Genomic DNA, 25,606 nt, shown 5'->3' with positions numbered 1-25,606 from the left:
TATTTTTATACCTTATGGTATCTTTTCTCATGGGTGAGAAACTATGATACAATGCAAAAAAAAAATTAAATGCTTCAAACAATGACTTGTAAAAATAATTAATAAAATAATCTCAATAAATGGCATCTCGTCGAATCTCTTCTTATGGGTGAGAAAATAATAACAATTCTTTTTTATGAAATATAAGTAAAATAATAATAATAAATCTATAAAATAAATAACAATAAAATATAAATAAAAGTAATAACAATAAATAAAATAGTTAAACTAAAAAAAATAAAAAATTCTTTGATTCAGTTCATAAAAAGTTAACTCTTCCAGAGTTTATAAAAAATTTCTCACAAAACTTCAATTATAGTGACCATTTTTAGGACCGTCTTTATTTTTATGACCAAATTTATTTTTATGACCAAATTTATTTTCATGACCAAATTTATTTTTATGACCAAATTTATTTTCATGACCAAATTTATTTTCATGACCAAATTTATTTTCATGACCAAATTTATTTTCATGACCAAATTTATTTTCACACCCAAATTTTTTTGGCCTTTTTCCAAACTATTTGAGAGCCATTAGCTAAATTATTTTAAACCTTTTTAAAAACCAAGTTAAACATTTAACTTTTTTATTTCTTTGTAGTTTATAGACATAAACATCAATAGCTCATAGAAACCATCAATAGCTTTCATGTCTACAGGCTGTATAATAAGTCACTACTAATATCACTTTACTTTTATCAATATATTCTACATATTGATAACAGTAGAGATAGTATATTCTCCATATGTTCAACAAACATAAGGAGAATATACTATCAAACATATTACATGTTTGGAAAATTGGTATCTTCTAACTAATTTTTAAATCCTGTTATTGATAAAAAACTTTAAGATATAATTTATCTCATTGTAAGATATAACTTATATCTCTTTTCTTTTAAATTGAATATCAGTTAAATATTACTTTTTTGTCTCCGATAAAAACCAATAATATTATCAAAAAGAAATCTTTTCATAAAATTAAAAAAAAAAACACATAACAATTCATCATAACAAATCCTCATTCTAAATGAACTCATTCAGATATAGAATAATAAGTATGTCCTAAAACAAATTAAAATTTTATGAAACTCAAACTTACTTGTCACAAAAACAAATACCACAACTCAAATTTCCTCTTTTACTACATTGCTCACTATTTTGAATCTAAAAAAAAATCAATCTATGGGAAAATAAATAAATAAAAAAATACATAATAAATACAAAATATAATAATAAAATTAAATGTATACAAGTACCATAGTCAAGTGATCAATATCAAATGTAAACAGACTTACACTTGTATTTCCACATGGACATTCACATATAACTTGTAATTTTACGCTTACATCATCAAAGTTTGTTTTAATTAAAAAACTGAAAAAAAAAACACTTGCAATAACAAAGATTTAAAAAAGATTTATATTTTAATTAAAAAATAAATAAAATTTATATTTTAATTACTGACACATTTTTAATTATATTTTAATTACTGCAATAATAAAAAAAAATCTCACTAGCTGCAAAAAAAAACACAAACTAGAAATAGAAATGGGTTTAACAGGCTTGGGTTCATTCAACTCTACCGACTCCATATACCTTAAATTGAATAATTTTTGAAAAGTAATGAGCTCACTCTAGATCTTTTTCTGCGTTGCTGCAGTCACTTGTTTTCATCTCAGCACTAAATGTCACCTTAAATTATTAAATCAAATATATATATATATATATATATATATATATATATATATATATATATATATATATATATTATTATTATTATTATTACCATTAAGATATAAATATTAAAAAAAAAACCATTTAATAATTATATTTTTTGGATTCCTTATATTTTTACTCATTAATAAACACCATACAATAAAATAAAAAAACCTGCTCTCCAATATCAACATCATTACAAAAGGATTGATCCAATGTTAGTTTCCCTTTGCTATATTTAAAAAAAAATAAAAAAATAGTGAAAAAAACTGTTTTTAGTTGTTGTTTAGATTTTAAAATATTTGATAGCCCTTAATAACATCAACACAAAAAAAAAACAACTTAATAAGTAGGTCAACCTAGATCTCAAAAATCTTGTTATACTAAAAACATATCCATTTGATTTACACCTCCAGCTTATTTTATTTAGACTTGGGTTATTGATTATTTATTGATTGATTTTTATAATTAATTATAGTGGTTTATTATTTATATTTGTTTTTTGTTTATATTTCTTTGTAAAGTCCTCCATTTTTAAATTCTTTTCAGAATATTTTTTATTGTAAAATGTCTTTTAAAAATGTAAAAGGATCATTCAATTCAGAGTAGAGCAATGATCCCTTATGGACCATCTCAAAAACTGCTGAAATTTATTGATTTGGTACATATATATGAGAATAGAATGTGGAAAAATGTTAGATTAATATCTAATGTGGTTCTTTAAAAAAAATTACTTAAACAGTGTTAGGCATAAAATTTCCTTCTTTGAGCAAAATGACTTTTTTTTTATTTTTTCACTATTTTAACAGTCTATAACTTTTGATTTTATACTTAAATTTTTTTCAAGATAGTCAGTGTGCTATCAATACATGTTTTAGACAAACCAAAAATCTAGCTTATAGATAAACATCTTAGAAAATTAAATTCTTACTCTCAGGGTTATGTAATTCAAATTATGTAATTCAGAGGTCAGGGATCCATTTAAATTTCAAGACTCTGGGATTTGTGTATTTTTTTCTTTTTTTATTGTTAAGGTGCTCTAACAATAAAATAACAGTCTTGTCACAGACCACCAAAGAAGAACATTCAACACCAAGTTCACATCTTCCTTGCCAATTCCGCTTATTTTACCAGATTTGGTACCAATTTGGAATTCTTTAATATACTTTTTAAATCATTTTAAAAGTTTAACTTGCAGATAAATATTTTCTGATGTACAATTTAATTCAAAGACAATTGTGACATGCAAAATGTCACCTAACAAACATTTGCTAAGATAATAAAGAAAATCTTTAAAAAGTGCAATAAATACATTTTATGCAGAGTTTGCAGAAAAGCAATTCAAAATTAAATTTCCTTTCATAAAAATTGCTACAGATGGTCTTCATGCTAACCTTTTTAAGATATCTGTAAAATGTTTTAAGACTTTTTTTTTACTTACATTAGCAAACGTTGTTTGGGTGTCTCCATGTCACCGTGGAGTGAAAAATTCAATTTTATAAATTTCGATGAAAAAATTAAAACCGAAGAAAAAAAAAAAGAATTAAAACTGGCATAAATTATTTTATTATAATTTATTCAACATTTGCTTAACCTGTTGTATATAAAGTTTAAAGGACATGTTAATCATAGAATATATTGTTATTAAAGAATATGTTAATCATGAAATTTATTGTTTTTGAAGGATATGTTAATCATGAAATATGTTGTTATGGCAAATAATATCTTTTGTCTTAAGAGAGATTTGAATCTCTCTTAAGACATAATGAAAAAGTGAATTTTTTAAATGAACTAAAATTTAATAAATTAATGCAAAAAACAACATGATCCCAAAATTTTCACAAAGAGCTGTAGTCAATAAAATATGAAATTTATAAAAATTTATGCATTTGAAAGAGATATTTTGCATATTCATGCATGGGTGTTTAGTGATAATTCCATTCATGCAGCATTTAAAAACATTTGTGTAATTAATAAGAGAAAACTTAATAGTAACCTTATTGCTTTTCCAGGACTTTCTCATACATAAAAACTAAGATAATATAATTAAAATGTTTAATTCAAAATGATGAAAAATTAATTCTAAAGTCGGGGTCTATCATTTTTGACCTCAGAATTAGGTGTTTGATTTCATTAAAAATAAACTGCCTACCATTAAACATGGAGGAGGTAATGTAATGATTTAAAGATATTTTAGTTGGGATGGTGTTTGTCTACTATTGATCAATATACAAAGATATATGCAAGAACATTATGTTATATTTATCATAAAGATCACAGCTAAATCAGTTTAAAAATTCTTCAAGAAGAATAAAGTTTGTGTTTCAAAGTGGCCGTCCCAATCACCTGACAGAAATTCTTTTGAACATTTGGGGGAACATGTTGACTTTCAAATAAAAGGCGTCTAGCCTTCAAACCATTTAGTAAAATCAAAGAAATACAGGCTGACTCTATGCCTCATAGATGCCAAGCTCTTCTCGATTGTAAAGGATATACTACAAAATGATAATGTGATTCATACTTTTATATAAATTTTTGATCAAATATCATTGGAAAATGTGTACTTTTTTAAAAATAAATGCAATGGAATGGCAGGCGATTGCTCATGCTCATCTACAAACCCGTGCAAGTCAGTATACACAGGTGAAATAAAGCCCAAGCAAAATACAATAAATTTTTTTGAAATACAAAAATTTATTAATGTTTTATTAAATTTAATTAATAAAATAGTAAAAAATATCTAGCGCATTAAAAATTATATATGTATGTATATATATATTTATATATATGTATATATATATATATATATATATATATATATATATATAAATATATATATATATATATATATATATATATATATTTATATGTATATATATCAGGCCTTGTTAAGAAGCGCTACGCAGCTCGCATTTTGCTTGCGAAAAGGCGATTTGCCTACGCGTTCAGCAGTTTTGCGCTACGCAAAAACTTATATCTTTTAGAATATTTAAATTATCTTTTGATTACCGTTAACGTGACGTTTATTCAGAAGAAATAAAGTCGTAAGTAAAAGCATTTAACCGCAATTGTAAAATAATAGATTTTTTTGTTAAAGAAACAGTTTGTTTCATAATTTTTTTTTTGCTATTAAAAATTAGTTAAAAAAAAAAGTGTTTTAAGTTTTATCTTAAGGAATTAAATATATAAATTCCTTTTAAATATAAAAATTATTTTTAGTCATAATAGTTTAAAAAATACACGATTTATTTTGATGTAAATATTTTATTAATAAGATATTATGTTTATTGTTAATTCAATAACGTAAAGTTTTAATGACTTTCATTTAATTTACGAAAATAAATTATGATCACGAATATGTTATCGGTAACTGATAAATAACAAAAAAAAACTTTATTGTTTAAAAACATTATTAAAAAGAGTTCACAAATTAAATAAGAAAAAATGTATTAACAGTTAATAAAATAACCAAAAACCAAATATAAAATCATAAGAAAATAAACAAATATTTTACGTTTCATGAAAAAAATATTTTTTTCAAAATAAAATTTAATTCATATTTGAAAAAAATAATAAAAATGATTTTTTTAATAAGAACTTAGATTTTATTTGTAACTTTTGTTATAGTGAGAAAAAAACAAACTGTTTGTATGATTTTTAACGCGTTAATAAAATAACTTTAATTACAATGCGGTACTTGAAAAGACGCTAGTGACGCAATATAACTTCTAACGATGCAAAATATATTTGCTGAGTTGAGTTACTTAGAAATGCGCTACGCGTTTTCGCTACGCAGCGAAATCTCGTAACAAGGCTTGATATCTATATATATATATATATATATATATATATATATATATATATATATATATATATATATATATATATATATATATATATATATATATATATATATATATATATATATATATATATATAGACCTCAGCAGGAATGGCAGGCAATCACTCACACTTGCCTCCACACCAGTGTAAGTCAATTTACACAGACAAAATAAAGCCTAAACATAATTATTTATATTTAATATATATGTATATACATTTGTATTTATATGTATATACATATAAATACAAATGTATATACAAATGTATATACATATATTTTATTATACATAATATATATGTATATACATTTGTATTTATATGTATATACATATAAATACAAATGTATATACAAATGTATATACATATATTTTATTATACATAATATATATGTATATACATTTGTATTTATATGTATATACATATATATGTATATACATATAAATACATATATATATATATATGTATGTATATACATATGTATATACATATATATATATATATATATATATATATATATATATATATATATATATATATATATATATATATATATATATATATATATATAGATATTTATATACATATATATATATATATATACATACATTTATATATATATATATATATATATATATATATATATATATATATATATATATATATATATATATATATATATAGGAAAGAAGAGAAGGAGAAGGACCACTATAGTCAAGCATTTGATTTTTTTTTTTAAATGTGATTATAACCCTCTCTTAACTCTTTAACTCCGAAACATAAACCTTCATAAACAAGCAGTTTCATGGAGAAACAAGTTGAGTTTGGCTCTACCAGCAACATGGCAGGGATTTTTCTTGCTTAAAAAGCAAGTCTCTACCCCAAAACTACTACCACATATACATGGATTGCTCAAAACAGGGGTGTGATCCTGCCACCTTTTTATAAACTGTAAAACATCCTGCTACCTTTTTATATCTCTCATTATCTTAATATTAATACTACAGAAATGTTTAATGTTCAATGTCGTTTTATAAGTTATGCTTTGAAAGAACGCGTTCTCTAAATGCACGCGGTCATCAGAGAAAGATCTCTTAAGCAAGTTGAAACTTTTTTCCTTATGAAATTTAATTATTAGTTTAGATATATTGCATAAAGAATCATACTAAGATAAATAATCATCGTTAAGATCATATTATAATTCAAGTAAGTATATAGAATAGTTGTATATACATTTTTATCAGACAAAGTAGAAAAGATTTAAATTTTTATTAGATAGTAGAAAGGATTTTAATTTTTTAAATCGTTTATATTTTGTTTGTTTTAGCTTTTCTTTTAGCAGTTTTATTATTTTATTTTTTAGAAGGAAAATAGGGGTATGGATGTTATTTAAAGTTATACTAATGCTATTTCCATAAAATGGTTATTACTACTTTGAAATTTCTGTGATGCTATTAACTATTTTTGTTCTTTTTTAGAAAATTTAGAAAAATTAAATCAAAATTTTGTGCCAACACCGACATGGTATGTCACATGTTATTGTATGTAAAGGTTAAATTCTGTTATGAGGATTATAGTTCTTATGAAAATATATATTTTGTTTATTTTGAATCTTTTTAAATTTTCTCGTGTCATTTTTAAAATTTTTGTTTGTACACGTTTATTGTTTGCATTTATGCTTTTTTAATATGTATGTGTATGTAATAATTAGTGCTTTATAGTTGTTTTATCAATGTGTTTTTATAATAATGTAAAGTTTTTAATGTATTGTTTGTGTATGTGTCAATATGTGTTATATAATTGTTTTTAAAAATGTTTTTAAATATGTATATAAGGTATATATTTAACCTTATATACATATTTAAACACATTTATTGTGTTTAAAGTTGGTACATATGTTTATATTATGTTGATTCAAAGTGCTGTGACTTTGAAAACGTGTAGAGTAAGATTTGTCAATTTTGCCAGCCAAGTGATATACTTATAAAAGAGGGTTACACAATAGTGTTTAGTGTCAAAAAATACATAATAATGTATTTTAATAACATTTTGCTTAATGTTGTTACTTATGTTCTGTTAAATATGAATGTTATCTTACTTAAGTTATGTTATAAACATATTATATTAACTTGTGTTGTGTGTTGTTGCTGTGATATTTTTTTGTTATCTTTTGAGTTGATAGACATTTGGCTTATTCATGTTGGTGTCTATTGTTAAAAATGGTAAGTAGGTAGTTTTATTATAAATCACTGCTTTTAATCATTCACTAAAAGCCAATACAAATTATTTTGCCACATATACAATTTGTTTTATTTCAGTTTAATTTTTTGTCGTTAGCGCTGTTTACTACATGATTTTGCTATAAATATTTTGGAATCATGATGTTCCAGCATAAATTATTTTGTAAAAGCTAACATGAAATAATAATATTTTACAACTACTACTCTGGTAAATCACAACAGCTTTTCTCTATAAGGTGCATTGATTTTCATTTTTGTATGTAATATTTTTCTTATTTATTTACTTATTCATTACATTTTTAATTTTAGATTTACCAGATAATGTATTAATATGGTATAGAAGGACAAAATATTGAAAAGTTTTTTGAATTTTTGAAAAAAACGTTTACTAATAATTTTTTTAGAAGAAATAATTTTTAAGTTTGCAACAAAGGGTTTACAACGTTTTTTTTTTTAACTTTTCTTTGTTAGCAGTATGTTTATTATTAGAATTGCGTGTTTTTAATAATTTTTTTTGTTATTATTTGCTGAGCTAATTTTTTTTCAAACATCTCCTATCTGATATATATATATATATATATATATATATATATATATATATATATATATATATATATATATATATATATATATATATATATATTTAAAGTCATGAGATTATTATATAATTTATTTTAAATGACAGTCTGTTATATATAAAAATTATTTGTGTGTGCTATTTAGTGTAGAAAAAAATTATATAGGAAAGATCGCAATCTTCAGGATTCGTTTAAGATTTTTTGTTACTACTTTCAATTAAAAGTGAAGTTTAAATGGATGATATTAGGCTAGAAGCAGATATTAGTTTAGTAAATGGAAATGTTAATAGACAAGTTGTTTGTGGCACAAATGAATGAGATTTAGGCGAGATGAAATTAATAATGGACAAAATGCTGCTCGGCAAGCAGCAAATAATTCAAACCCAAATGAAGAGAGCTTGGTTAGGCGAGTTGAAAATAATCGTCGCAGAAATGAAAGAGATCAACAAAATGCAAGAATTGCTGCTAGATACGAAAGAATGCATTGTATAGCAAGAGGTAATACTATTCCAGATTATAATTATTTAGGAGAAATGAATGATATTTGTCAGCATTGTGGTGCTAAGAAATTTCCTGATGAAACAAATTTTTTGTTGCCATAATGGAAAAGGTAGTTTTGTCGCAACTTTCATCATTTCCACAAGATTTAGAAGATTTATTTAAAGGAAACTATGCAGATAGAAATGCCAATCTGAATTTTTTAAAATATATTAGAAATTATAATGCCTGTCTTTCTTTTGCTTCATTTGAAGCTAATGTAGTTCAACCCATAAATCATGGGCCACCATGTTTTAGAATATGTGGTCAAGTTTTTCATCGTATTGGTAATTTAAGACTAAATCAAGATGTTCTGCCAACATATTGTCAACTATGCATCTATGATCCACTTGCAGCAGTAAGTTTTAGAATGCAACAATGTGGTAATGATCTTTGCTTAAGTGATTTAATGTTTCGATTGCAAACTATTATTAGTGAAGAAAACCCATTTGCTCTTGCATTTAAAAACATGGCTGAAGTGGAAGATGAAGAAATTCGTCGAGCAGCTCTAGAAGGTCGCTCAGTGTCAGTTGTAAAAATGTCTTTACTTGAAGGGCATGATAGACGTCGCTATAATCTCCCTTCACATAATAAAGTTGCAGTTGTATTTGTTGGTGAAGATGGTGCACCACCTGCTTCCAGGGAAGTTGTTATTTACCCAAGAGATCATCTTCTTAAAACTATATTAAGTATGTCTGCCAACTTACATCATAAGGTTTATCCTCTATTTTTTCCAAGAGGTGATGCTGGTAGGCATGATCAATTAGATCACAACCCTAAACGTGCTACATTGGTTAGAAATCGTGTTATTTTATCTCAGTATTACAATTAAAAACTTTTAATTAGACAATTCTTTTCTTCACTCTTTTATGGCAAAAAACTGTTTCAGCAATATGCTGTTGACGCGTATGTTAAAATTGAAGGCCAGCGCCTTGGTTTCATCAAAAATAACCAAAACAAATTGAGAAGCGAGCAGTATGATGTCTTACACGAACATGTAAACAACCTTGGAAATGATCATAATGTTAGACCAGGGCGTGTTGTAGTTTTGCCATCAACTTATGTAGGAAGTCCTAGAGCTTTAAAGGAAAACTTTGAAGATGCTATGGCTATAATTAAAAAGTATGGTAAACCAGATCTTTTTATTACTTTCACTTGCAACCCAAAATGGCGTGAGATAACTGAAAATTTATATCCAGGTCAGACAGCAAATGATAGACCTGACTTGGTTATTCGAGTATTTAAACTCAAATTAATTAACCTTCTCAATAACATTTTAAGCACGGTGTATTAGGGAAAGTTGTAACACATGTTCAGGTATTGAGTTTCAAAAGCGTGGTTTGCCACATGTTCATATTTTACTTCACTTTGCAAATGATGATAAGCTTGAAACAGCTCATGATATCAATAATTTAATATCTGCAGAAGTTCCAGATCCAATTGTTAATCGAGACCTTTATGACATTGTTAGAACTTGCATGATTCAGGGTCCATGTGGCATACTGAATCCAAATTCTCCCTGCATGAAAGATGGGGTGTGCAGCAAAAACTATCCTAAAGAACTTAATGCTAACACAGTAGCAGTTCATAATGGTTATCCACGCTATAGACATCGTAATGGTTGGTTATCAATATTAAAGGTAACAATGTTGTTTTTAAAAAGGTAACAATGTTATTTTTAGTATCCTCTTCATCCTGTGAAAATGGTGAGGTTATGCTTTATATTTTGATTTAAAAAAATTGTAAATATTTTTAAATTTTATCATATCCTTCTATTTGTAATTTTAGAGTCGTTAACATTTGAGGAATATGAAAGATATTGCTCCCAACACCCAGGATCTCTCTCGGAGAGGTCCTTCAATAAGTGGCAAAGTAATGGCGGTATGGATGAGCCATCTTTCAAATGGAGGGCTCATCCATACCGGGGTGTTGGGAGACATCGAAGAAAAAACAGCAACCAAAAGGTTGTAAATGCCTTCTATCAGTGAAGATATTTATAACTTTTTTGTTGCCGCTTTTTCTTCAGTGATTTTTTTTTTTTTAATTTTTTAATTTGTAACTTTTTTTTTTTAATTTGTAATTTTTTTTTATAATATGTTGTATATTTGGTTTGATTTTGTCTTTTTTAATTGAAATTTTATTTGCTTTTCATCAATTAAACTTAAATATAGTTAAATTGATTCATTACCCAATCATCATAATATGATGCTACTTAAATGCTAATTAAAAATAATTAATTGGTAGTTTAATTTATTGAAAACACTGCTTTTAAAATTTACTATAAGCCATGACTATTTAGCTATATAAATGCAATATATTTATATGTCTATTTTCTTTTATGTCTACTTATCTGTTACAATTTTTATTTTAGGTTTGTCATATGACGCATTAATGCAATATAAAAGATAAAAGTTAACATATTTTTTACAATTTGTTATACCACACATGTTTGATTGTAAATTAACTTTTTTTTGTTTGAAACGTATTTGTACTCAATTGCTTAGTTATTTATAATAAATTTATTTAGTTGTGTGCATTTATCGTTTTAAAGACGATTTTCCTTTTTTAAAGGAACATGTATCAAGTGGATACCAAAAAATTAATAACTCATGAATAATTTACATTCACTTCATATTAATCTTATTAATTAAAGTTCATGTTATAAAAAATATAACAAGAATTTAGCTTTAATCTTTCGTCAATTTAAGGCATGATGAAGTGTTATTATTTTGTGTCAGTAACTAAAAACATATTGTGTTGAACTTATGTTAATGTCTAGGAAAATGGTTCTGCCATAGACTTATATGACAGTTGTAAATTACTCATGTAACGTTAAACAATTGGTAAATTAATTTATTTTAATTTTACAGATGGTTTAACTTTTTTATTTGTAGGCGTTTTTCTTACAGGGTATTAGTTAAGGTTTCGCAACTTTAAATTGTGGAAAACAGCCACTATAAATTAAGTAACAGACCGACCGTAACCCGTATTACGGGTTGCTTTCTGCTAGTAATAATGATTAGTATTTACAGATTATTGAAAAGCATAATCTTGCTTTTTTTTCATGACTATTACTAATATATTGGGCCAGGTCAGTTTTTTATCTGAGGTAAAAATGACTTACCTAAGAAAAGGAAAAATCAAGTATATTACCCTAATTTAACTGTAGGTATTTATGGTTTTTTAATAGTAACACAAAAACAAACAAAACTAAAAAAAAGAATAGGCTTTCTTATAATGACAAGTGGCAAGTAAGTTAATTGATAAGTGAAGTTAATATCCATTTTAAAATATATCTTATATTATTATTATTAACTGTTTTAGCTATTAATTTTAATTTTCAACTCCAAATGTTTGAAACTAATACTATATTATTTCAATTAATCAATTTTTTAAATAATTTAAAACAATAAATTTCAAGTAATTAACACTTTAAATAATTTTAATTCATTATTATACTCATTAAAAATTAATGTTTTATATAAGCAAATTTTTACCTGCACTTAGCTCGAAATTTTATATCAACACCTTTTGGCGGGTCAGCTCTTATATTAACAACTTGAGCAATTTTTAAGTATGCTTCTTTGATCAAAGGAACTACATTTGATGAATCGTTATTCAATCGAGCTGCTACTGCACCAGATGCTTGGCCAAAAAAGCTTGCTACTTTGTTATATAGATCTGTGTTACCTGTGGTGGCAAAAATCGGAACTATTTCATTCTCAGCCATCAATGCTCGAATTTGGGATAAGGATGGATAGTCAAACTTGTTCCATCCTATATAGTCATTATTTTCTAAATGACATTTTCCGTCACTTGGTAAAACGAAACCACCAAGCAGTCCATCACCAGAAAAATGGAAGGTTCCATCAGTAGTAAGAATTACAATCCTTCTAGCTTTCTTTTTATTACGCCATCCAATTTCTTTTTCACAGACAACTACTTGCAGCAATGCTTCTAATGATCCTTCTGGACTATCAACATTATATGAAATTTTAGTGTTTTTAACAGCTTCTCCGAACAATGCTTTATTTTCATTAAGTGGTAAACGATTTTTAAAAGAAAATGTTTGCTGAACTGATGTGTCAGATCGTACTTTCTCATTCCAAAACCATGTGTACGGTCCTATATCTTTGTCAACAAATAATCCGAATCCCAAGCGAAAGTTTTCGGTAACTTGGTCAAGCTCATTAGCTAAATGTAACCATATTCAACAATAAAACAAATGATTAAATCTTGCACACAAAATAAATGTGAAAGAATAAATAAATTAATAATAAAAATAACAAATACATCTTTTTTTTCCAATTTTTGTTTTAATATATTCTTAATTGTGTTTATTGTTATTGTGTAATTGTGTATATTGATTACAATGTGTTGCGGTTTTAAAAAATGCTTTAGTTTTCCCATTTAATTTAAGATGAGTTTTAAAAATGACAAAAGAAGAAGACGTTAGAAAAAAAATTATGCACAAATATCTAGAAAATCTGAAGAGAAGCTATAATTCAATAGTGAAAGAGTTGCAATTACACCCCTACACCGTTAGTTATGTTATTTAATGTTGTATATTTTGAAAATCAGGTTTTCAAAATATACAACTGAGAACCCACAGTAGAAAGTTGTATAACAATTTTAATTCTGAAAACTTTTGTAATATTAAAGATGATGAAACTTATATCAAGTACAACCACCATCAAATTCCTGGTGCTGTCTATTAAATTGCTAAATAAAGAGAAAAAGCAGATAAGAAATTCAAATGCACAAAGCATGATTAGTTTGCTAAAAAAGCCTTGATTTGGCAAGCTATTTGCATGTGAGTCCACACTTTCTGGTAAAATATATGATAAAAAGTGTTTACAAAACATCTTTTACCTCTTACTAAATCAAATGATAGTAGACATGATCTGACCTGATTAAGCTTCAAGTCATGATAGTAAACTGGATGGTATAAATAAAATGAAGCAAAAGTTGAAGCTAAAACACCAAAACCTATAAACTGCCAAGATTTGAGAGTTATTGAAAAGTACTGAGCAATTATCAAACAAAAAATGAAAAACACAAAAAAGCTATGCAGATTTTAAGATTTGAAAACTATGCAGAGTTCAAGATTTGAAAAAATCTTTCAAAAAAGCATCAAATAGTTTTGATTGTTGTTTTGTGTGCAAACTTATGTGTACCACCACAGCAAATGTTTGAAATTTTATTAGATGCCCACAGAAATAAATTAATTTCTTTAAAATATTTTATTGTCATATATTTATGTATCAAAATTATTACTTAGTTTTAAATTAAAACTGAGTACCTTTTTTTAGGAGTTTTTCTACTTTCACATTTATTTTGTATACACGCTTTAAATAAAATCTTTAATACAGTTACTGCTATTGTTTCAACTGAAATCATATGAAATGACTAATTTATTACAGTATTGAAATATATATTATAAATATGTGTATATAAGTGTGTGCGTATATATATATATATATATATATATATATATATATATATATATATATATATATATATATATATATATATATATATATATATATATATATAACTATGGTAAAGGGCTTAAATATACAGTTTGTGGTCAAAAACAGCTCATAACTTGTCTACGGTTTTTAAACTGACAAAATTAAGGTTAGATTATAACAAAACGCATTAATTTGATTGGGGAAACTAATTAAATTAAAAAAACCACAAAAACACAAATTAAAAAACTATGATGTTTTTAAAAACATTCTGAATGTTTTTATTTTGATTTTTTTACTGAAAACATGCGCGTATTGTTGCTACATCAATTATCTTATAGCCTTACTCGCATCGGAGTGCCACTACATCAACTGAGGGTTTGGTTAGGGCAAGCAGTCTATCAAACAAAAAATGAAAACTTTTTAAAAAAGTTTTTAAATTTTTTCTGGGTTTAAAAACAATAAAAAAAAAAAAAAAAAATTTAACACTGACATTTTATGAAACTTAAAAACTACTGTGCAAGAGTGTGTATATATATATATATATATATATATATATATATATATATATATATATATATATATATATATATATATATATATATGTATATATATATATATATATATATATATTTAAATTATACGGTCAAAAGTGTTAAAATTTTATTTGATATTTTCATATTTTAATATTTAAAATTTTAAATGAAAAATTGTTATAATACTGATTTCAAAAGTATGACATATAAGTAATGCCCCATCAAATGTCATCTACCACGATCATGGCTGCCACTCCAGCCATGCTTGAACTGGTGACATCTTCTCTTTGCATCCTTAGGAATTGTCTGTTTTCATTGTTCATCATGATGTCCAAAGCATTCTTTGTGGCCAAGTCAAAAAGTTCCATCAGGTCGTCTTTGAACATTAGCTCTTTAAATCTGCAGCTTTCATATGCTTTTGTCCTATTCACCTTCAGCAGTTGATATTCACCATACAAATTCTTTAGTTTTCTTTCACCAGAATCAATCCTCTAAGTGGGAATTCTTGCATTGCTCCAAATCATATTGATATCTTTAATTATGCAATTAATACTGTCCTTCACAGTTAGGTCTTCTTTGAGGTGGTGAAAGAGGAGGCAGCGAATGGCATCACCGTTTGTAGCTAATCTTGCTGAAGAGAATTGGTTGGTGGCCTTGCTGACAAGCCAAACTTCAGCAGAACTTCTTGTTGTAGCTGCCATTATGTAATTAAGTACCTGCCTGTGGATATAAAAAAGTACTAAATAGTAAATATTGTCATACTGTTCATAAATATTATGTTCAAATGTTCAATGTTCATTTTATTTTAAAAACAACAACAATTGTTTTAAGGCCTCAATATATGACTGATAAATTGATAATATTACACTAATCCATTTAATAAACATTAGATTATTAACTAAATATTCATGGTAACTAATTAATTGTAATTATGTAACATGTCCATAAAGCAGCTGATGCAAATTACTAACCTTTTAAGCTATTCTTCTATAGTCAGAATAAAAATTCAAAAATACTATATATTTTTAGGTTCCTTAATATGAAACAAATATTGTCCAATTCATAAAAATATTCTTGTGTGTCAGACATTTTTACCGTTGGCATCAGATAAGCACTGTTTTCCTTGACATTTATAATTTGTCCAGGAAAAAATTCAAGTCTCAAATTTTCTGAGCTAGATTTCTCATTCTTATTTTTTGTTGATAAGTTTATTTTCAATGCTACTGAATGATTTTGAACTAGAACTGTGCTCATGGCACATCTTTCGGATCTTCTTCAAATTGAAATTTTTGATTTATGCTCTTCGTGTTTTTGTTCTGTTTATTTTTCCTTGCAAGCTTTGAGCCAATATCAAAACTCTTATTAAATTTTTCTAAACCTTCTTGCCAACACTTTTCCCTGCAGGAACAGAAAGCTTTTTTTTTCCTTTTTAAGTTTTTGAAGACTACAAGGATTGATATTTTTCTTGTGAAAAAATCTTAAAGCTGTCTTCTAAAAATTTTTTATCGTACGATTCTCTCTCTAAATTGTGTGAGAAGTTGATTGACATTTACTGGATGAATACCACACTTTCTAAAACCTGATTATAAGTTGTTAGCCTGATTTGGTTCTATAGCAATCGATAACTAAAAAGTTCTGGAAAATGCTGTTTTTCAAGAGATGTTTTTGTGCAGCCAGCAGGAGAAACTTTGTACTCTGTAATAATTCTATGCCATGCTGTTTTTAAAGGTTTAAAGAAACCCATATCTAGAGGTTGAGTTAGTATTTAATTTTTTTCACAGGCATTAATTAATTTTGGAGAGATATGAAAGGATAAGTTATCGCCTAACAAAAAAATGTTCCTCCTAATTTTTTTTTAAAGGTAAAACTATAGAAAAAAACAACTCTTCAAAAACTGCTCCATCAAACCAACCCTTTTAGTGTTGAAGTATCTGACTTCTTTAGGACCTCTTACACACCAAGTTGACTACAGATTTATAGCCTTATAAACTACAAAAGGCAGTAGAACTTCACCAGCAGCATTACCTGATATCATAATGGAAATTCTTGTCTTAGAAGTATATATTTGCTGGGTATTTATTACCTCTCTTTACCAAGCATTTTTTTGAGCCTGGGTCATCAGTCAAACTTGTTTCATCGTAATTATATATGTTGTCTGGAGGTACATTTTGTACAGTTTTGGATAATTGCTCAATATAATCCTTTAAAATTTCTTCATTAACCATTGTTTAAGATTTTTTTAAGTTTGGCACAAATTTACTTGTAAGCTGTGGATGTCTTTGTAAAAATGAGTTAACTAAATTAGACTCAGGAAAGACTTTAGACTCTTTTACTTTTTTTCCTGAACTAATTGGATAATTATCCATAATATGATGTAAATCTTCTTTACCGATTGGAAATCTAAAATTACTCAACTGAATGGTAAACTTAACAAAAGCAGCCTCCACGAATTTGGAAAAAAAGTATGGTTTACCAGGTTTTAAGTTGTGTTTTTCTTTCATTTTGTAACAAATCATTCTTCAACTTATGCCATATTTAGCAGTAGCTTATTTTTGTGTCAGCTTTTTACATTTTACCTTACCAAGACATTTGAATAGGTCATTATTTGTATAATCTTTATATTTCTGGCTTTCTAACAACTTGACATCTGGTAGAAACATGAATGTTATTTTTAATTAGCAAAAAAATTAATGAAAACATAAAAAGTATATGTAATAACTTTACTTATATATACAATTTACTTCAAGTTTTAAAAAGTATTGTTTTTAGATGATTAAAGACAGTTGTGGTTATTTTGCACATAGTGCAAAGTTATCTCAATTTAGTCCAAAATAGTAACTTATTTATGAAATTGTTAATATTTATTCATCTATACTGACAATCACATTAAAACATAGAATAATTCAAACTTATATTATGATGAGCATGTTACACCATTCACCTTTGGATCTAATTCTGATCTGCTACAGATAAAAGTTGCAAGAAATTATTTATGTGGCTTTTTTCTAAGTAAAAGTACTTGTGTAGAAAGAAATTTCATTAAAATGACTATTTCACACAATTTTCGTATTAAAACTAGAATATACAGCTGACTTCAAAAGTGTTTTGCAGTTATAATTCAACCTTTTAACTGCTAGAGAGTAAAATATTTTTGACTTTGGTTGTACAATGTTACCCACGGTTGCGCAAAGTTACCCAAAGTTAAGGTATATAAATACGCTGTTTAAATTTTTGTTTTTAGTGAATACAGTTGAAACAACTAATTTATAGCAGTTACTATATTAAAATATATACTAATATGCATGCATGCATGTATTTATGTATGTATGTATGTATAGAGTTGCAAAAAAACATGTTTTTTTCCTTTGGCATTTTTTTGGGTCAAAACAACTTGTTTTTTTGGGTTTTTTGGTTATTTTGGCATTTTTTTAAAGCTAACTTTTGTTTTTTAGCAGAAATTTTGGAATAGTTTATCTTTATCCTAGTATATTTTTTAGTATATGATTATTAAAAGCACAATTACATGTACAAACACCAATTTAACTTAAATTTTTAACAAAAAGTTAAATTAGATATAAGTAAGTTATATATCTACCCATACTGTGTAGGAAAGTTTATTTGTCATGTACTTCCTAACAACTGTGATACTCTCATTATATATAGAGACTATTCTTATCCTATAAGAAAGTTACCATTTTAATTTTGATAATGAAAATATATTAGTATATGTATATAGTATATTTAAATATATAATACCATGTAATTTAATATCAGACTTCAATCGCCCAAAAAAATAAGCAATCTATCAAGATTATTTATTTCTTTGAGCATTTGTATATTGTGTGGTAATTTAGTCTTACATTGTTATATTTGTCAAAAAAATATATATCGCTAGTAGGCACTTATAAAAAAAAAGCCCTACACTGAATTTAATTTCAAGAAAAATTTAAAAATTTTGAACTTAATTATTTACTGAGTTTCTCAGATTACTTTCAACTGATGATTCGTAACTTATTTATTATTATTATTTTTTTTTCTAATTATATGATTAGAAAACTTTTTCTAAAAATATGATTAGAAAATGAGCTTGAGCATTAACTAAATATTGGACAATTAAACTTAAATTAATCAAAAAAGATAACCACAACATGAAAATAACTGAAGTTATTTTCATGAGTTCTGATTTTTTATCTAAAGGAGGGTTAAAAGCACCTTATATATGTATGTATGTATGTATATATAGATCAGTTCAAAAAAAAAAAAATTTAATAGTTATGTTATATGTGGCCATATAATATAGTACTGATATCTGAACTTCTTGACCTAAAACTGAGAGTGGTATTGTATTAGTGGAATGTACATTCATTCAATCTAGTTGCAATGTACAACTATCTACATCTCTTGACCCAATTAGGAGCATCAAATGCTTTATCACTTATTCATGAATTTTGCTAAGTTCAGAAATTGCATCACTTGTAGTCATTTCAGCAATGACTTCAGCACCAGCCTAGAAAGTAGAAAAGTTTAAGTTTAATATGTTTCATACAGTTAGTTACATACTAGATGCTAACTAGTTGCTTTCTTTACTAATTACAATATGGTATACACTCAAAATACTAGAGACTAAAAAGTAGAAAGTAAGTCAGTTAAATTATACTTAGGTGTATTTAATACTTAATGTGAGAGTATACTTGTTTAAATTAACACTCTTAGACTCTACAGTTTGTTTCTACAGTCTACCCTACAGTCACAACTCTCTGGTCTGTAAACTCTACAGTTAGAGTAGTTTAGAACTTCAAAATGTTTGTTACACCCACTATAATAAATTACCTGTAGCTCCAGATTCTGGAATTTCTGCATGAAGAATTTCTTTTTTAGTTCCCTGCTCATTTGCTGATATTTAATTTGATGCTCCTATACACTTTTATTTATGATTTTGAAAACGAGAAACTAATCCATGAATTTTAATTCCACATGCATTACATGTTGATCTCATTTTACCTGAGTAGTTTCAACCTTAGTGAATTCTGCCCAAATAATATCTTTTTGTCAACCTCCTTTCTTTATAGTAACTTTAGTAACTTTACTATTTAAGTTAACAGAGACTAATTAAAGTGAGCTGATAATTTACACTTTACGAACAGTAAACAATAATGACATAATGTTAGAAGTTACTTAGCTAAATTAAAGTTTTTAAAATAATTCAAATAAAAACTAAATGTTTTAGAACTTTAATCATCCATTATTTAATATTTACCAGTGACTAGCAGCACCCAGTCACACGTTGCTGTTGCAAAGACTGGTTAGTTATTCAAATAAAAATAAAAAAAGGTTTATTAAATCAGGCATCACAAATAATCTATTCACAGGCTCTTAGAAAAATAAGAACTAGATGTTTAATATCATTTCAACACTAACTGTTTTTCATTAAATATATACTATTTTCTGAGTTTGACAACATGTAATTAATTAATATGGAGATAATGACTAAAGTTTAGTTCAAATACTACAACTTGATATGAGAAACCAATGACTTAATGACCTTGTCGAATGACATTACAATTCAAGTTGAAAATTGCCACAGATGTCTATCTGTTCTTACAATATTGAATATTCATGGCAAATGTCAAACTTTTAATTGCACATGAATACAGTATATATAGGTGAATGTAGCTGCTAATGTATAGCTACACATAGATTGAAAAACTAAAAAAAATCAAAAATTAAAAAAAGCTAAAAAAATCATAGACAATCAGACAAAAAAATAAATTTAATCGATTTTTTGCATTTGATTTATTCAATCCCAACCCTGACATAAGTAAAGATATATCAGCTATTGGGTTGTCAATGCTGGTGTAAAAGGGATATGATGGTAAAAATGATATTCTGAGATTTTAACAAAAAATGTAGTAAATAATTGTACTATATGTTTTACTAGCATATAGCATTGACTTATGTTATTGTTATAATTGCTATATGTTTTGTTTCATTATTATAGCATAAAAACCAACTAGCTATAACTATATATATATATATATATATATATATATATATATATATATATATATATATATATATATATATATATATATATATATATATATATATATATATAAAAATAAAAACCTAGAGCTTCTCCTAATGTTTGAATGTTCGCAAGATCTTCTTTCATAGAAGTAGACATATCCATAAGATAATACAAATCAATAGGAAAATTTTTCGGTGTTTTTACTTCAATATCAACAGAGACTGGTTGACCTAATTAGCAAAAACTATTTACATATATTGCTCTTTAAAATATTTTTTATGAGACACAGAAAAGCACATACCTGGTCGTAACTTTACAGTGATAGCCTGTGGAGAAACACGAGTTTCACCTTCAAGCTGTGCCGCCTTAAAGAAAAATAATAACATTTAAAAACAAAATAAAAATTTAAACATAAACTAACATAAATATAAAGTCATAGATAAAAGATTTGGCAGAGGAACAGATTAACTATTCTTAGTAATTGCTCAATTTTGTTTGTTTTTATTTTGATGTTGCAGTAACTCAATTTTTTTTTAAACTAGTTCACTTAACCTTTTTTAATAATATGCAAAGTACACATTCTGTTTTTTAACTTTCTTGTTCATATTATATCAACTTCATTATTCCAACTTTTATCTGTTAACTAATATATTATTTTTTGTTTTCATTTTAAATAAAAGAAAGAAGATTTGCTAGCAATTTGAAAATTTCGCAAGTTTATACAAATAAGAAGTTTATGCCAATAAGAATGCAAGTTTATGCCAATAAGAAATCAGACTAAAGGAAAATATGCAGAGCTAATAGGAAACATCTGTTGAACTGATTCTAAATACATTGATAAAGCTTTGATTAAAAAAAAAAAAAAAACAGACTTTGCTGTGTTTTTTTTATAAAAAGGTATAAAATAAATCCTACATCTAAATAATACATAATTACTTTTGTATTTCTTAATGAAAATATACCTTTTCTATCTTTGATGATGATGGAGGATTTGTAATCTTGATGCATTTTTGCTTTTCATGGTTTTCCAAAAGATCACACTTCTTGTAGAAATTTTTTAATGTGTAATTGTAAAACTAAATTTTAATTAAATATAAATAAAATGCTAGATATTTATAGAACAAACATATAAAACAAATATAAAAAAATACTATAGCATAAAATAAACAACAAATAATTTTAAAAAATTATTCAATTCTAATAATTTTTCTATTTCTCATCTAATTTTAATGGTTTAAATTGACTTTTTTCTTTTCTTTTGTTTTCTTGTTTAACATCCATGTTTCTGTACTCTGTGTAATGTGGACAAGTTTTCATAATGAGCTCTTTAAATCTTTCATCTCGTACTTCTTTTTCAGACTCACCCTATCATCGCACTAATTACTACTACCCTTAAGCTGATTGGGACTCTTTTCGTGATTTTCTTTGTGACGGTCCTTGGGCTGATTTCTTTTCCCTCCTGGATTCAGGCAGGAATGGATGCTTTTATTCCTTCTTGCCGGTTCCAAGTTAAGTCTCATTCTATCCATGGTTTTCAATCTCTTGTGCAGCTGCTATATCTAATCATAATCACTTTTTTCATCTTTTTCAAAAGAACAACTCTCTTAAGAACAAACAGCTATTTATTATTGCAAGAAATGTAAAAAGGTGCTGTCAGATGCTAAGCTCCATTATTCTCAGTTCACTAAATCTCGTATCTTATCTCAGAAGTTAGGCTTTAGAGACTTTTAGAAAATCCTCAACAGCGTTGTTAACAAAGGAAGGTCTAACATTCCATTTCTCATTCATGGGACTGATCTAATTACCTCTCCCAAGGATAAGGCCATTTGCAAAGAACTTCTCTTATAATTCAACTCTCAAATTTTATGGTCATTCTCTTCCTTCTATTCTAATTAAACAGGTAAACCAATGGGTTTACCTGTTTAATTAGACATTCAAATCACTCCTGTTAGACATTCAAATCACTCCAGCTTTCGTTGCTAAAGTCATATCTTGATTAAACTCTTCTACAGCTTGTGGTCCAGACAACATTCCTGTCACAGTCTTACAAAATTGTTCTACAGAACTCTCTTCAATTTTCTCTAAACTACTTAATAAGTGCTTGACTGAATCTTGTTTTCCTGCCTGCTGGAAAATGGCATCTGTTGTTCCAATTTTCAAAAACTCTAGTGAACATATTGACCCCTCTAATTATTGTCCAATCAGTCTTCTTTCTGCTATTAGCAAGGTCTTTCAGTCTTTGATAAATGAACTTCTCACATCCCATCTTGAGTCAAATAACTTGCTATCAGACAATCAATACGATTTTCGATCCTCTCGCTCTACGACTGACTTACTAATTGCTGTGACTGAAAGATTTTATTGTCCATTAGATGGAGTCAGAGAGGCTAGGGCTATTGCTCTTAATATATCTAAGGCTTTCGACAAAGTTTGGCAGGCTGGTCTTCTCCATAAGCTTGTTTCATATGGTGTTTCTGGGAAAGATTTTGAGATTATCAAACTGTTTCTTTCTAACCGCTTTATTAAAGTCATCTTAAAAGGCCAACACTCTACTTTATTTCCAGTAACTTCTGGGGTACCAAGGTTCTATCTTTGGTGCTATTTTGTTTCTTATCTACATTAATGATCTTCCCAACAACCTTACATCTGAAGTAGCTCTTTTTGCTGATGACTCAACTTTATACTCCTGTCTTGAAAAAAAGTCTTCTCTTTTCGATTGCTTAGAACAGGCAGCCGATCTTGAATCTGATCTCACTTCTGTAACTGATTGGGGCTCACAGTATAAATTTTAACTCTAATAAAACTCAGTTATTTACTGCAAACAACTATTGCAGTACCGTCAACATTCCTAAATTGATGAATGGCAACCCTCTCACTGAGTCCTCTTCTTTACGTCTTCTTGGATTATCATTTACTACTGACTTTTAATGGAAACCATATATACAATCGATTGCTAAATTAGCACTTGCTAAGGTTGTTTCTCTTTATCGTGCTAGCCATTTTCTCTCTCTTGATTCTATTCTCTACCTCTACAAATCTCTTATTCATCCCTGTATGGAATAGTGTTGTTATATTTGGGTTGGTTCTTCTAATGATGCTCTTTTTCTTCTCGACAAGGTCCAAAAACGCATTGTAAACATAGTATGACCCAGTCTAACTGTTAAGCTTGAGCCTCTTTCCAATCATTGTAAAGTTGTATCTCCTTCTCTTTTCTACAAATACTATCATGGTCGCTGCTCAAAGAAGCTTTCATCTCTAGTTCCATCAACCGAAACTCATTCTTGCTTGACTCGTCATTTATCAAAGTCTCATTCTTTTACTGCATTTGTCCCTCCATGCTCCAAAAACTCTTATTCACCTAGCTTTTTTTCCCGCACTTTAACCCTTTGGAACTCTCTCCCATCTTCATGCTTTATATCCAACATTTAAAAGCTCCTCCTACACTTACCTACAATTAAATTGCAAGCTTTATATTAGAATTTTAATTTTCCTATGTGTGCATAGGTAATTTGCTTTCAGTACAGCTAAGGAACCTCACCTGCCACAATAAAGAATCAGGTTAAAGTCATTGTCATGACTTAACATGAACCTATAATAGTTATTTTTTGTTATTATAACTTTTCAAAATCAATTCTAAATTAAACAATGCAAATTTTAAATGTTAGAATATATTTTTATTATATCAAGTAACTCAAACCTTATTTCAAGGTTACTTAAAATTTTTTATAGGTTCATTTAACATTTAAAGATAAAATAATCATTTTAAACAAGCCAGGTACATCACAGAAAATTGATATGTAAGAAATGCAGTGTTTTGGACCATTCATCAACTGATATTGTATAATAATATAATATATATCTGTATTTCATTTAATATAAACTAATAATAATAAAGATAAACTAATAACTTATAATAAATATGAAATAATTAAATGTATAATAATAAAATGTTAACTAAAAAGATTTTAAGACTTGATTAATATTTTGATTCGTAAATTATATTTTCCGTGAAAATTCACGGAAATTAAGAAGCAATTTTGACTATTTTCCATGAAAATGAGGTATTTCTGATTGAACTAATGAACGTTTAAAAAATTTAAAGAATATAGGAGACAAGTAGTGTATGAATATTTATAATATACTGACAATCGATTTATGTAGGATTAATTTTAATATCCATTGACATATATTGTCAATCAAAATTAAAATCAATTGAGATATATTGTTTTTGATAGTTTTTTTGATGTTAAAACAAAACAAGTACTTGTGCAAGTATTTGCTTTGTTTTTGCAAAAATAATCTATTAAAAATTGTTTTATATCTTTTATACACAAATATATATATATATATATATATATATATATATATATATATATATATATATATATATATATATATATATATATATATATATATATATATATGTATATATATATATATATATATATATATATATATATATATATAATAAATATATAATACATACATATATATATATATACATATATATATATATATACATATATATATATATATATAAATATAAATATATATATATATAAATATATATATATATTTGAGTTGATTTTTTGCAATAAATGTTTGGTCAGGTCATA

General features: G+C 26.4%; 1 protein-coding gene across 2 annotated transcripts in view; it reads right to left on the bottom strand.

The window, feature by feature from the left end:
• The window catches only part of LOC100205067 (integrin beta-1), a 46,316-nt gene that overhangs the window by 13,709 nt on the left and 7,001 nt on the right, over nucleotides 1-25,606 (bottom strand). Inside the window, exons 3-10 of one of the 2 annotated variants that reach the window (XM_065788636.1) lie at nucleotides 21,953-22,066; nucleotides 21,292-21,355; nucleotides 21,089-21,220; nucleotides 12,453-13,149; nucleotides 1,935-1,992; nucleotides 1,678-1,736; nucleotides 1,340-1,418; nucleotides 1,144-1,208 (exon numbers count right to left, since the gene is read on the bottom strand). In XM_065788636.1, the coding sequence (XP_065644708.1) occupies nucleotides 1,144-1,208; nucleotides 1,340-1,418; nucleotides 1,678-1,736; nucleotides 1,935-1,992; nucleotides 12,453-13,149; nucleotides 21,089-21,220; nucleotides 21,292-21,355; nucleotides 21,953-22,066 (1,268 nt within the window). Of the gene's footprint in view, nucleotides 1-1,143; nucleotides 1,209-1,339; nucleotides 1,419-1,677; nucleotides 1,737-1,934; nucleotides 1,993-12,452; nucleotides 13,156-21,088; nucleotides 21,221-21,291; nucleotides 21,356-21,952; nucleotides 22,067-25,606 lie in introns of both variants that reach the window. The other variant, XM_065788637.1, reaches the window with a different exon arrangement.

The sequence above is a fragment of the Hydra vulgaris genome, chromosome 01, assembly GCF_038396675.1.
Source record: "Hydra vulgaris chromosome 01, alternate assembly HydraT2T_AEP".
NCBI lineage: Eukaryota > Metazoa > Cnidaria > Hydrozoa > Anthoathecata > Hydridae > Hydra > Hydra vulgaris.
Note: the sequence above shows the minus strand (reverse complement) of the source record. Positions and strands in the feature narration are given on the sequence as shown.